Here is a 13,916-nt window from a genome sequence, read left to right as displayed (position 1 = left end):
TTCAGTTGGTAGGACTCCTTTAAAGGACTTATTAATGTCAGATGTACAAATTTTATATGTGTTTTATATTGAGACTATCATTTAGGAGTGAAATGTCTTAGCCGATTTTCTATTAGATCCTAAAACATGTCACTTCTGGCTATGTTCTATGGTTAATATTCCCAAATATATCCATTAACTTCTGTAAAACAATTTTCTTTGGCTCATTATTAATCTTTTAATAAGGAAGGTTTTGATTTAAAAGCACATTACCTATTGGCCAAAGCTATTGGCTGATTATGTCACAAAGTATCTGAGAGAACGATGCCTTTGGTTGCTTTCCCACTGAGCCCAGGCTTTATGTGATGGGTGTGATTCCCACCCATCCATGCTGTAATGGAGATCTTGTGTGTGGTTGCAGGAAGTTTTTAACACAAACAAATAAACTTGAATGAGAAGGTAGTACAGGACAGATATAGACGATTCTTCTCCCTTTTCTGATTCTTATATGCAAAATAGGGAGTAAATCATTTCGTATGCCTCAAATTATATTGAACATGTCACATGGGTTATGAATCTAGCTATTGCCTTTGTCAGAGGATTCCTAAGCATCTGGGGAGCTCACTCACAAGCCCTCTAAACCCTCCTGTGAAGTAGGTGGCTAGCAGCATTAGCATGTCCATTACACTGAGGAGTAATGGAAGCACTGAAATGCTAAGTGATAGTTTTATCTTCCCCTCTGAAATTCTTACCACTTTACAGGCCAGTATTATCAAGTTTATGGTGCTTAGTGTGATTATGTGATTTGCTCAACCTTAGGGAAGAATTTGGCTTAACATCAAAGATTCCCCCTCTCCCCAGTCTTACCTGCTTTCCCAAGTTTATTCTTCCCCCCTTACTACCACCCTTGATCCTACCATTCAAAATCATGTTTAATTTTTAAAAGTTCTTTTTAAAAGAACCTCATCATATAGTTTTGTGAGCTTCCATGGTATCTTTCCTTCTTGGTTAAGAGTCAGTGATAGCTTTCCCCCATAGAACAGTTCCTTTGTATTATAGCTCATGTTAGCAACAGTGCATAGTAAAACTTAACCAATCATTTTGTTGTGATGAAGCAGAGAATCCTTTTTAAAGGATACTGTCATGTGGTAAGCTAAATAAAATGGTGGACCATTCCTAAAGATTCTTATATAATTTTTACCTGTTAAAAACTTTGCACAGCACACATATTTGTCTTTATAAAATTGTAACAGCATTTAATTCTGAGAGCAACTGTGGTTTTGATCCCAGTTTTGTTAGCAGAACAAAACAGACTCGGGAAGAAAACACATCTGTTTTGGCTCTCAATTTTAAACATATCACTCCATGGCACTGAGGCATAGTGGAGCAATAATTCACATCCTGGTGGCCAGAAAGCAAAGAGAGAATATCTATGTGAGCAGCTTTCCTTCGTCCTTTTCTTCCCGTCTTGGCCCTTCTCTATGAACTGGGCCCGTGTTCAAGGTGTGTTCTAAGAATGCCTTCATCGAAACTCTGATGTGTTTTACTGATCGCTGAGGCACTTCTCAATCTAGTCAGGCTGGCTGCTAAAACTAACCATCATATAGTGATTCTTAACCTAGTACAACTGAAAATGGAATATAATATTCAAATTATGGGAGTAGGTAGAAATTGGAGTAAATGGACAATGAGAAGTTACCCGTAAGTGGGAGTATATCCACACTGTTGAATAACCATTACCACTTGCTTAGTTGGGGTTTTACAGCTGTGAACAGACTCCATCACTAAGGTAATCTTATAAAGGCAACATTTAATTGGAGCTGGCTTACAGGTTCAGAGGTTCAGTCCATGATCATCCACATGGGAAACCTAGCAGTGTCCAGGCAGGCATGTTCCACAGGCAAACAGAAAACTGGCTGACAGGCAGCTGGGAGGAAGGTCGCAAAGCCCACCCCCACAATGACACACTTCTCCAACAAGGCCATACCTCCAAATAGTGCAAGCCACTAGGCCAAGCATATTCACTTGTAACTGGCTTGTTTTAATTAGTGCAATGCCATGATCTACATTGCAATAGGTGTCAAATTTCTTTTTTGCTTTTATTCTTTATTAATATTTTAATTAAAATATAATTACACCACTCACCACTCACTTGTATGCCCCTTTCACTCCCACTTTTATGGCCTCTTTTTCCTTGATTATTATTGGTACACACACATGTACATATAAATATAACCTGCTGGGTCTGTCTGTCTAGTGTGATTTACTACAGAACACTAATGACCACTGAGAGGGAGAACTAACTTCTCCCAGGGAGGAGTGCCCTAATTAGCTAGGTAATGCAAGGTAGTCAGGCCTGAAATAAAGTTTTATTTTTAAAGCTAATACCTACATATGTACGATGTTTCATGTATTAACTCATCTGCCACCAGCCACTTGGGCTGTTTCTGCTGTTTTGCCATTTTAAGACTGCGCCATGAGCATTCTTTTTTTTTCTCCTGAATCTTTATATTAACACATCACCTAGAGGTAGCTTCCAGTCCACCATTTTACCCAGAAGTCTTTACTATGCCATTTATCAATTTTTTTAAATATGTAAGTTGTCATTATTTATTTTGCTACCACACCAAAACATTGTCATATCTGGTCTTATGCATGTTCCATGTGCACAGGGCTGAAAACTTCCCTAGGGAACATGTCCAGAAGGGAACCTCATGTGCACAATTCTTCTGGAAAAAGCTAGTGAGTGTGTGCTGTGCCTGGGAGTGCAAAAAATTACTGCATTTCCTCTGTCCATCTCCATAGACTTCCTTTGTGCTGACGGAACCTGATGGTGTCAGCCAGTTACAGTTTTACCAATCTTTTTTTTTTTTATCTTTATTAACTTGGGTATTTCTTATTTACATTTCGATTGTTATCCCCCTTCCCGGTTTCCGGGCCAACATCCCCCTAACCCATCCCCCTCCCCTTCTATGTGGGCTTCCCCTCCCCATCCTCCCCCCATTACCACCCTCCCCTCCAACAATCCCATTCACTGGGGGTTCAGTCTTGGCAGGACCAAGGGCTTCCCCTTCCACTGGTGCTCTTACTAGGATATTCATTGCTACCTATGAGGTTGGAGCCCAGGGTCAGTCCATGTATAGTCTTTGGGTAGTGGCTTAGTCCCTGGAAGCTCTGGTTGGTTGGCATTGTTGTTCATATGGGATCTCGAGCCCCTTCAAGCTCTTTCAGTCCTTTCTCTGATTCCTTCAATGGGGGTCCTGTTCTCAGTTCAGTGGATTGCTGCTGGCATTCGCCTATGTATTTGCTGTATTCTGGGTGTGTCTCTCAGGAGAGATCTACATCCGGTTCCTGTCAGCCTGCACTTCTTTGCTTCATCCATCTTGTCTAATTGGATGGCTGTATATGTATGGGCCACATGTGGGGCCAGCTCTGAATGGGTGTTCCTTCTGCCTTTGTTCTAAACTTTGCCTCCCTATTCCCTGCCAAGGGTATTCTTTTTCCCCTTTTAAAGAAGGAGTGAAGCATTCGCATTTTGGTCATCCTTCTTGAGTTTCATGTGTTCTGTGCATCTAGGGTAATTCAAGCATTTGGGCTAATATCCCTTATCAATGAGTGCATACCATGTGTGTTTTTCTGTGATTGGGTTACCTCACTCAGGATGATATTTTCCAGTTCCAACCATTTGCCTATGAATTTCATAAAGTCATTGTTTTTTGATAGCTGAGTAATATTCCATTGTGTAGATGTACCACATTTTCTGTATCCATTCCTCTGTTGAAGGGCATCTGGGTTCTTTCCAGCTTCTGGCTACTATAAATAAGGTTGCTATGAACATAGTGGAACACATGTCTTTGTTATATGTTGTGGCATCTTTTGGGTATATGCCCAAGAGAGGTATAGCTGGGTCCTCAGGTAGTTCAATGTCCAATTTTCTGAGGAACCTCCAGACTGATTTCCAGAATGGTTGTACCAGTCTACAATCCCACCAACAATGGAGGAGTGCTCCTCTTTCTCCACATCCTTGCCAGCATTTGCTGTCACCTGAGTTTTTGATCTTAGCCATTCTCACTGGTGTGAGGTGAAATCTCAGGGTTGTTTTGATTTGCATTTCCCTTATGACTAAAGATGTTGAACATTTCTTTAGGTGTTTCTCAGCCATTCAGCATTCCTTAGCTATGAATTCTTTGTTTAGCTCTGAACCCCATTTTTTAATAGGGGCATTTGTCTCCCTGCAGTCTAACTTCTTGAGTTCTTTGTATATTTTGGATATAAGCCCTCTATCAGTTGTAGGATTGGTAAAGATCTTTTCCCAATCTGTTGGTTGCAATTTTGTTCTAATGACAGTGTCCTTTGCCTTATAGAAGCTTTGGAGTTTTATGAGATCCCATTTGTCGATTCTTTTTTTTTCTTTTCTTTCTTTCTTTTTTTTTTTTTTTTTTTTTTCGGAGCTGGGGACCGAACCCAGGGCCTTGTGCTTGCTAGGCAAGTGCTCTACCACTGAGCTAAATCCCCAACCCCCCCACTGAGCTAAATCCCCAACCCCCCCACTGAGCTAAATCCCCAACCCCCGTCGATTCTTGATCTTAGAGCATAAGCGTTTTGTTCAGGAAATTTTCTCCAATGCCCATGTATTCGAGATGCTTCCCCACTTTTTTTTTTTTTTTTGGTTCTTCCCCCCCCCCCCAGCTGGGGACCGAACCCAGGGCCTTGCGCTTCCTAGGCAAGCGCTCTACCACTGAGCTAAATCCCCAACCCCGCTTCCCCACTTTTTCTTCTGTTAGTTTGAGTGTATCTGGTTTGATGTGGAGGTCCTTGATCCACTTGGACTTAAGCTTTGTACAGGGTGATAAGCATGGATTGATCTGCATTCTTCTACATGTTGACCTCCAGTTGAACCAGCTCCATTTGCTGAAAATGCTATCTTTTTTCCATTGGGTGGTTTTGGCTCCTTTGTCAAAAATCAAATGACCATAGATATGTGAGTTCATTTCTGGGTCTTCAATTCTATTCCACTGATCTATTTATCTGTCTCTGTACCAATACCATGTAGTTTTTATCACTATTGCTCTGTAATACTGCTTGAGTTCAGGGATAGTGATTCCCCCAGAAGTCCTTTTATTGTTGAGGATAGTTTTAGCTATCCTGAGTTTTTTGTTATTCCAGATGAATTTGCAAATTGTTCTGTCTAACTCTTTGAAGAATTGGATTGATATTTTGACGGGGATTGCATTGAATCTGTAGATCGCTTTTGGTAGAATGGCCATTTTTTCTATGTTAATCCTGCCAATCCATGAGCATGGGAGATCTTTCCATCTTCTGAGGTCTTCTTCAATTTCTTTCTTCAGAGGCTTGAAGTTCTTATCATACAGATCTTTTACTTGCTTGGTTAAAGTCACACCGAGGTACTTTATATTATTTGGGTCTATTATGAAGGGTGTCGTTTCCCTAATTTCTTTCTCGGCTTGTTTCTCTTTTGTGTAGAGGAAGGCTACTGATTTATTTGAGTTAATTTTATACCCAGCCACTTTGCTGAAGTTGTTTATCAGCTTTAGTAGTTCTCTGGTGGAACTTTTGGGATCACTTAAATATACTATCATATCATCTGCAAATAGTGATATTTTGACCTCTTCCTTTCCAATCTGTATCCCTTTGATCTCCTTTTGTTGTCTGATTGCTCTGGCTAGAACTTCAAGAACTATATTGAATAAGTAGGGAGAGAGTGGGCAGCCTTGTCTAGTCCCTGATTTTAGTGGGATTGCTTCAAGTTTCTCTCCATTTAGTTTAATGTTAGCTACTGGTTTGCTGTATATGGCTTTTACTATGTTTAGGTATGGGCCTTGAATTTCCAGGACTTTTATCAGGAAGGGGTGTTGAATTTTGTCAAATGCTTTGCCATGAGCATTCTTTATGCCTGCCTGTTCATATCCTGGCTTTCAGTTAATGTTGGAGATGGAACCTTAATCATTACCTTAATCGTATGTTAATTCTATCTTTACTTCTTTGAGGAACCATGGTGTTTAAATAGTGCCCTGCTGGTCTACATTCTCATCAGCCATGTACCCAGGTTCTTGTTTCTCTGCAACTCTGCCATAGTACTTATTTGCTATCTTGTTTGTTTCCCTCTGATACCATCTTAATAGTAGCGACCAGCAACCTGCAGAACCTCGTGGGGTTGGTGGAGATTGACTGTCCACCATTTTTATATCTTTGGAGAAATATGTATTCAAATCCTTTGCCCATTTTTTATAACCTTCCTTCCTATCCTGGGCCATCTTGAAACTAGCTATGTAGCCCAGGCTGGCCTTAAACTCTTGATCCTCCTGCCTAGGCCTCCTGAATGTTTTTGTTGTAGGCATAAATCACCCTTTTTGCTTGCTTGAGTTTTTGTTGTTTGGTTTATTTACTTAACCAAGAGAATAGCCTTAAAAGCCAGTTACAGCTTTAGAACTTCTAGAAAGATCCTTGTGTCTAGTCAGATTTTACTGTTCTTCCTAATTTGTGTCTTCCATTTCTGCTCTGTTGCTGTCGACTTGAGTCATTTCACCATCTTGCATCAGGTGTTCATGGGTAAAGGAATACCTGTGGAAGTGGTGGATGCTAAACTTGGTAGAAGATAACACGTGTCCCATTCTGATCGAAAGGTAAGGATAAATTATCATCAATTCTAAGATAATTGTTCTTCTTTAAGTGATGTATAATTTTCTCTCAATTCAAGACTTATGTGGTTGGTTTGAATGCATTAATAATAAACTCTGAGACATCAGTGATGCATCAGGATCACCTTAAGGAAAGACATCACAGCCCTCCCTTCATGCTGTCTAACCAATACCAAACCCAGAGTTGAATTCCCCACTTTTCCCTCGCACTGCCTTCCATCCTTCTTGGCTTTCTGTGAGTCTGAATCCGCCTGCCTGAAGGCTGTCTTGTGAATGTCACTAACAGAGGTCTGTGCTTTGTATTTATAGAGCAGCACAAAAAGTACATGGGGGAGGGAATGAGGGATATTTTACAAAAGTCTCTTAACAGTTTTACCAAGCATTAAGTCACTGACTTCAGCTAACCCCAACTGACCCAGATAATAAATAGTATCTCAAGAATCATTGTTAATCAAGCAGTACCCATATTTTTGTGTTTAACATTTATGGTGGATATTCATCTATAAGACTGCTTTCAGCCTATGTGCTGTTTCCAGCAAATGATTATCAGATCACACATGCATTACTCTGGGCCAGGGACATGAAAGAGTGCATATGTAAGGTTACAGTAACGCATTAGCTTAGTTGTAAAAGTTGATTACATGGAATTGCCAAGCTAAACAAACAATCTGAATTCACAATATGATGGCAGTCCTCAAGATGGATTACTAGCTTTGGCTATGAGCTCCAGAAAAGATCCCAGTCTCTTTCCAGCATGCAAAAGATGTCTTTATCATGATGCATTACCATAGATCTGAGTTTCCCTCACTGACCACATGTCACATTGAGCAAGTTGCAGAAACTTCTCTATAGGCTGAACTAAGTCATTTCTCACATGTCTTCTCCTGTTGTCTAGTAAATCTTCTTAGGATACTTATTACCACTGACTACTGTCTTATCTAGTAAGTCCCATCTTTAGACTCTAAACAAACACAAAGTAGATTTCGTGACAGTTTAACATTTCCTCGGTTCATAGAGCTACTTATTATCTAATCTGAAACCTCTTTAAATCTAAACACTGAATTGCATTCTCTAAGAATTAGCCAATGATAATACAACAATAATATTTTGAGCAGCATCAGGGCAAGCTTTATGTTCTTATGCAAGCTATTGTTACAACATTTAAAAACAAAGGAAAATGCTTTTGTAGTTTCCTGGGAGAAAGTCTATAAAACAGAATACAATGCAGTCTTCTACAGAATGCTCTAATTTTCTAATACTTGAGGTAATTTCTTTCTCAGAGATCAATAAGTACTTTTAATATTGCATTTGGAAAACCAGTTTTAATTTATATTGACCTTTTTCTCCTTTGAGCATTTAGTCTATGACCCATAAAATGTTGATGACTGCTCTTTAGAAGGCAGCTGTATGGAATAAAGTATTATAAATATTCAACTTTCCTTTCTAAGCACTGTCACCAACAGCTGGGCATCCCGTTTAGCAGAACAGATTTTACACAGAGAGAGCCTGACACGTTCCTGAATCAGTGTAGTGAAGGAAACAAGAAATAGTTTCTTATGGATTGGGGACTTATAAAGACATGGAGCATCTGTTCCCCTTTTAAGTCATAGTCTGCTTGCTCTGAATCATGTCCAATGCTAGGATAATGTGCAAAACTTTGCCTTACAAATACCTGTACCACTTAACACTCTGTTCCTGCAAAGAGATTTTCCAGTGTCTCTATTAAAGATATTTAGATTATTTTACTGTTATGTGTAATTTTTCCTCATAGTATTTTAATGTAGACAACTGGTTTTTTTTTTAACTCATGTTTTATAATAAAAACTAGTCTGGGGATATGAATCAGTGGTAAGAGATCTTACCTAGCAAGCACAAAGGCCTGATTTCAGTACCCAGTACCACCACCAAAGAAGAATAAAACTTAAATATTTATATTTTATGATAGTACTTGTATATAAGATACATATATAAATAAATGATTCATTTAAATCTTTAATTAGGATCTCATATTAAAATATGCTACTAAAAATGAATTGATCAAATAAAACCATTAAATCCAAATTTATCATCATAATTGTATTTTCCCCCAATTTGGCATTTTGCGTTAAGAAGCAATATAAAACTTAGTTGGTAAAAATAAATTGTTTTCAAGTATTTCTGCTTTATCCTAAAGTATCAGCCTAAAATAAAGCATGTCAAGTCTAAAATTTCTTTAAATATTTTATTTCAGAGTTAAAAGATCACTGAAACTGGACGATCAGTTTGAAGAAAATGTAAGTATTCGTTTGAGGATTGTGATTGCAGCCAGCTGTAGCACATGCCTGTAATCCCATCACATGTTAGGTGGAGGCAGGAGTATGCTGACTTCAAGAAAATCCTCAGTTACATGGCTGCCTGGGTCACAGGAAAGGGAGGATGGTCAGGGTGATAGGGAAGATTGAGAGCAAATGAGCATTGTGACTACACGATTATGACTGTGTGTGTAACTTTTGCCTAGTGAGTCACCTTGCTAAATATAACATTTATCAAAAACATGACACAGTTTTCATTGGTACAATGTTATCTGCATACAAAATATTTTTCTAATATAGCATGTCAAAATTTCCAGTCAACTTGAGATAGACATGCGAGAAGGAATTCGTTTACAGAAGTTTGCCACTTACATATATAAGAAACAATATGAAAGTGTAGCAGTATGTTCATATATTATTGTCCAGTAAAGAAATATCAAAACAGCAGTGACATTATCATGTCAAAATGTAAATTTGCCTCAACTATGCTGGCATAAATTAAATGATAGATTACTGCTAGGATATAAATTTTACCATGCTAATAACAATAAAAATAAAATTGTGCTGTTGGTATACTTTTCTAAATCTAGTTATAGAATATTCCCAGTGCCAACATGTCACAATATATGCTAGCTAATAATCTTCCCATACTAACTATGGATTTTAGATATAAACGCTGACTAACATACTTATTATTTCTCTAATCTTAAATGTAAGTAATTAGTAAGGAAGAAAACTAAAACAAATTGTTCGTTAATAAATGAGCTCTTACAAAATCCCATGAGTCTGCCACTTCAAGGAATGAGTTTTAAGCTGGGCGTGGTGGCCCAGGCCTTCAATCCCACCACTTGGGCAGCAGAAGCAAGTGGATCTCTTGAGTTTGAGACCAGTGTGCTCTACAGAGGAAGTTCCAGGACAGCCAGGGCTACACAGAGAAACCCCGTCTTGTCGGAGACTAGGGAGAGTGATTTCTTTTTGGAAGACTCATTGGTTTTAACAAAACAGAAAATCATTTTAAAACCTTACTGAGTGTTTTTTTTTTTTAATTATACAAAGGTGGCAAAATACTGCAGTGGCACTAAAAACACCATTAAAGGTGTAATTAGCAATTTAGAATACCATTATCCACCTTGTGTGCAGAATGCAGCTGTGACTGTAATTCTGCATCTGTTTCTTTGGTCAGAGTGGTATTTTGGTAGATGGGTAGTCCAGCTTGAAATGAGATAGTTCTTTCCTGCCCCAAAGCTGTTCTTTGGGAGGTAGACGCACTGCCTGAGAGGGAAAGTGACCATTGTGAACCCATTCTTTCATGGGGCACAACTGTCTGCATAGCCAGCTTTCTGTCTGTGTTTTCCTCAGATGGGGATGCATCTAGGTGGGAACTATGTTGTGTTGGAAGACATATTGTTATATTTGTTCTGGGTCTGTACGTTTAAGTCAGTTATCTGAATATTAACTCAGTTTCTCTACTTGCTATTGATTTATTCCTATTTTCCAGTTCTTCATGATTTAATCTGGCTGGACAGGTTGTATGTCTTAGGCCACTTGTCCATGTGCAAACTGTTTAATCTGCTAACATAGACTCATTCATCCACTATCCTAAAGACTCATTTTATTTTCCCAAAGTCAGTGTCTTTACCACCACTAGCAGAAAATCTGAAATGCTCTTAATCTTAGAATTTCTAGCAATAAACATGAAGTTATATTTCCTCTGTCTTTTGGTCAGTCCTGTGACTTTCTTAGGATGATGTTTCTGCATGACTATGTAAAAGTCCCTCCATGGTCAACATGACTTCCATCTTCCCTTTCTTGCCTTCCATCAGGGACCATGCACACAGTGTGTTCACTACACTTACCCTGTTTGAGCTCAGTAATGTAAGTTCACAGTGGTGTTGCAATATGGAAGGGAGCTTCCCTTTCTCCTAACTCCTGTGCTTTCACATAAACCTCTACAGCAGGCAGTTCACTGGTTACAGATATTGTGAAAAAAGTCTCACTAATGGGTCGTTTTAGAAACCAAAAGCCCAGAATTTTGAAAGGTTAAGTGTTTTCGTGAATTCATTTGTAGATAGCAGCACAGATGGGTGCTTAGGGAACTGTCACTAAGATGTGCTTATTTGACAACTGATTTGCTATCCCAGGTATTCCCCTTTATGTTCCGCTATCTCTGAAATCCCATGCTTACCAACTCATTTCCTTCTCACCTACACACAATCACTGTACATGGCAGCTGTGACTGGTTCACAGTGAAGGAGGACTCTGGCATGTGAAGCTAGTTGTGTTCTCTACGATTAGAGGTTTTCAGTAGGGATCTTTTGTGGCATGCCATCCAAACCTTGCCTTGCTCTCTACGTCCTTCTGGCCCCGGTCTAGGCTATAACACCTCTCCACCACATTCCTGCTTATACTCATTTCCAGTCGCCCAGTAGAAGGAGACTAAGTCTTTTGCCTGCCTACTAAAACCGAGTCTTGGGCTTGTGAGAAGGTACTACGTGTAAGGGCACTAGCCTCAGAAGCATGTGAGCTGAGTTCACTCTGTGGGCTCATGTAAAGGTATAAAGATCCAACTCCAAAACATAGGCACATTTACATATGTGCCTGTGCCCACACATGTCCACACACACAATAAAAGATGAAAATGACTCATGAAACGTTCTTAAACAAGAGGACTTTCAAAAAGGCATTGGTAGGAAAGCCAGCCCTTCCTGGAGAAAGTGTGGCAGTTCAGTAGACTGTGTCCATGTCCTGTTCCCTGCGTCGTTAAGATGATAGGCAGGAGTGCCCGCTGTGCACTGCTCACACTGCTGCCCCATTGTCTGTGATTGCTTGTGTATCTCAGTACACAGTCCAGAAATGAAGCCCTTTCGTTAACATATGCAAATTTTAAATATATTAAGAAAAGCATTTAATATATAGGGAACATCATTTCCATACATGGGCTGTATTTGACCTCCTGGAGAAATTTAAAACCAAGGTATAATCCAAAGCAGCAAATAATGTCACAGTGCTGGGGATTGGTGGCAGTAACTCAGGAATTGTAAATCTATATCTCCCCCACTGCCTGTCATACTCAGTGATCAGGACAGTTCCCAACTCTGTCCTTGCCCCAATCTACTTAAGAGATTCCCTCCTACAACATGCAATGATTTGTGGCATAGAAAGTATATTCCTAAAATGGAAAATAGCTTCACAGTCCAAGACACACAGAGAGAGAAACAGAGACAGAGAAGACTAAAGACTGTGGAAGTGGGGCCTCAGCCAAAGCACGTAGGTTCTGTGGAGAGTTTCCTCAGACTGTCTCTGTTGTTTAAATGACACAGTTGGAATTCCTTTGCCCTTATTTCTTCTTCTCACCAAGATCAAAGAGAGGGTGAAGCCATTTATCCCAGCCTGAGACACATGGCATTGCCATCGGCCTCCACTCTACCTACCCATCCTGTTTTATTCACCATGGTAGATAAGGAAAGAAACTCAAGTCCAGACAAATTATATGACCACAATGGGAAACTGATAAACAGCAGAACCATGGTATGAGACACCACTACTTGAAGTTCTTGTTCCATAGGCCAGGGCTATTTTTCCTTTGGTCTAATGGTTTAAATATCACTTGACTCTTTATTCTCTTGAAAATTTTGGTTTATGTTATCTTTCATAGTTGTCCAAATTTATTAAACAATTCTAAATACTGTGTTCAATGTAAAAAATCTTTAATAAACAATATCCATATGAAGAAAGATTTTAAACTTATATGTGTGTATGTATATGCATATGTATCTATATGTTATGTGGGTATGTTCATATGAATTCAAGTGAAGGAAGGGCAGAGGCCTAACTCCCTCTGAGAGCTGGAGTTGCAAGTCATTGTGTGCTGCTGGTTGTGGGAGCAGAGAGCTCACTCTGTAGACTAGGCTGTCCTTGAACTCAGAGACTTGCCTGCCTTTGCCTCCCAAGTAAGTGCTGGGATTAAAGGAGTATACTACTATACACAGCATCATAGTATTAAAGTTAGCCAAAAGTATAAAGCCTTGGAGGAAAATATAAGAATTCATCTTTGTGAATTTATAGGAGCCAAAAATTTCTCAAGACATAAAAAAAAAAACATTTAAAAGAGAAAAGTTAATAAATTAGATTTTATTCAAGTTAATTTTTTTCTTTTTTTTTTTTTTTTTTTTTTTTTTTTTGGTTCTTTTTTTCGGAGCTGGGGACCGAACCCCGGGCCTTGCACTTCCTAGGCAAGCGCTCTACCACTGAGCTAAATCCCCAACCCCAAGTTAATTTTTTTCTATTGATTGAACAATCACATTAAAAACTGAAGAAACACCAGTGATTTTTTTAAATTGGAAATATATTTTTGTTTTAAAGTTTTAAAATAAAAAATTTCAAAATGAAAAAGAGATGAAAGAAAACGAATAAGCAGGCTATAGATTGAGAAGAAAATATTTGTCATGCATGTATCTGACAAGACTTATGTGCAAAATAGATAAATAAGAGTAAATAAATAGAAAAATGCAAAAACTTGACCAAACTGTTAATCCCACTCACTGAATGAGAGCAAAAACCACTTCCTAAATTCTTTGGTCAAATTATGCAAGCTTATTTTCTGTTAGACAGGGCTATCTCCCTAAAACAGGGTTTACAAATATATTTTCGAACACAGGAAAAGGTAGAGTTTATATAGACCCCAAAACTACAAGACTAGAAAGTTTTCAAGTGATGGGAATTTCCTGAGGAATTTTGGTTACATAGGTACTTGGCTGAGCATTTCAAAATTATTTGACAGAATAACTTATATAAGGATGGAGGTCAGGATATTGGGCATGGAACATGTCAAATTCCAGAAAATGGGTCAAGACCTAGCCAAATGCATGAAACAGTGTTACATAAAACAGGAATGAACTTATTTTGACCTTATAACATGATGGCTTTTAACCTTGTCCATCAAAACACTTAACAAAAGGTAGTGTTTAAGTAGATAATTAGCAGACAC

The 13,916-nt window shown here is 38.8% G+C and overlaps 1 protein-coding gene across 21 annotated transcripts in view; it reads left to right on the top strand.

The window, feature by feature from the left end:
- Positions 1 to 13,916, top strand: part of Itgb3bp (integrin subunit beta 3 binding protein) — a 65,318-nt gene that overhangs the window by 6,356 nt on the left and 45,046 nt on the right. For 9 of the 21 annotated variants that reach the window (XR_005504482.2, XR_005504480.2, XR_005504481.2 and 6 more), the window contains exons 2-3: positions 6,518 to 6,623; positions 8,869 to 8,911. The exons of 2 other annotated variants lie outside the window; for them this stretch is intronic. Coding sequence is in view for 9 of the 19 variants with exons in the window: in XM_039110271.2 (XP_038966199.1) it covers positions 6,518 to 6,623; positions 8,869 to 8,911 (149 nt within the window). In the remaining 10 variants the exon portion in view is untranslated. The remainder of the gene's footprint in view (positions 1 to 6,517; positions 6,624 to 8,868; positions 8,912 to 13,916) is intronic. 10 more of the 21 variants (XR_010066419.1, XM_017593484.3, NM_001013213.1 and 7 more) reach the window with 2 other exon arrangements.

This window comes from Rattus norvegicus, chromosome 5, assembly GCF_036323735.1.
Source record: "Rattus norvegicus strain BN/NHsdMcwi chromosome 5, GRCr8, whole genome shotgun sequence".
NCBI lineage: Eukaryota > Metazoa > Chordata > Mammalia > Rodentia > Muridae > Rattus > Rattus norvegicus.
Note: the sequence above shows the minus strand (reverse complement) of the source record. Positions and strands in the feature narration are given on the sequence as shown.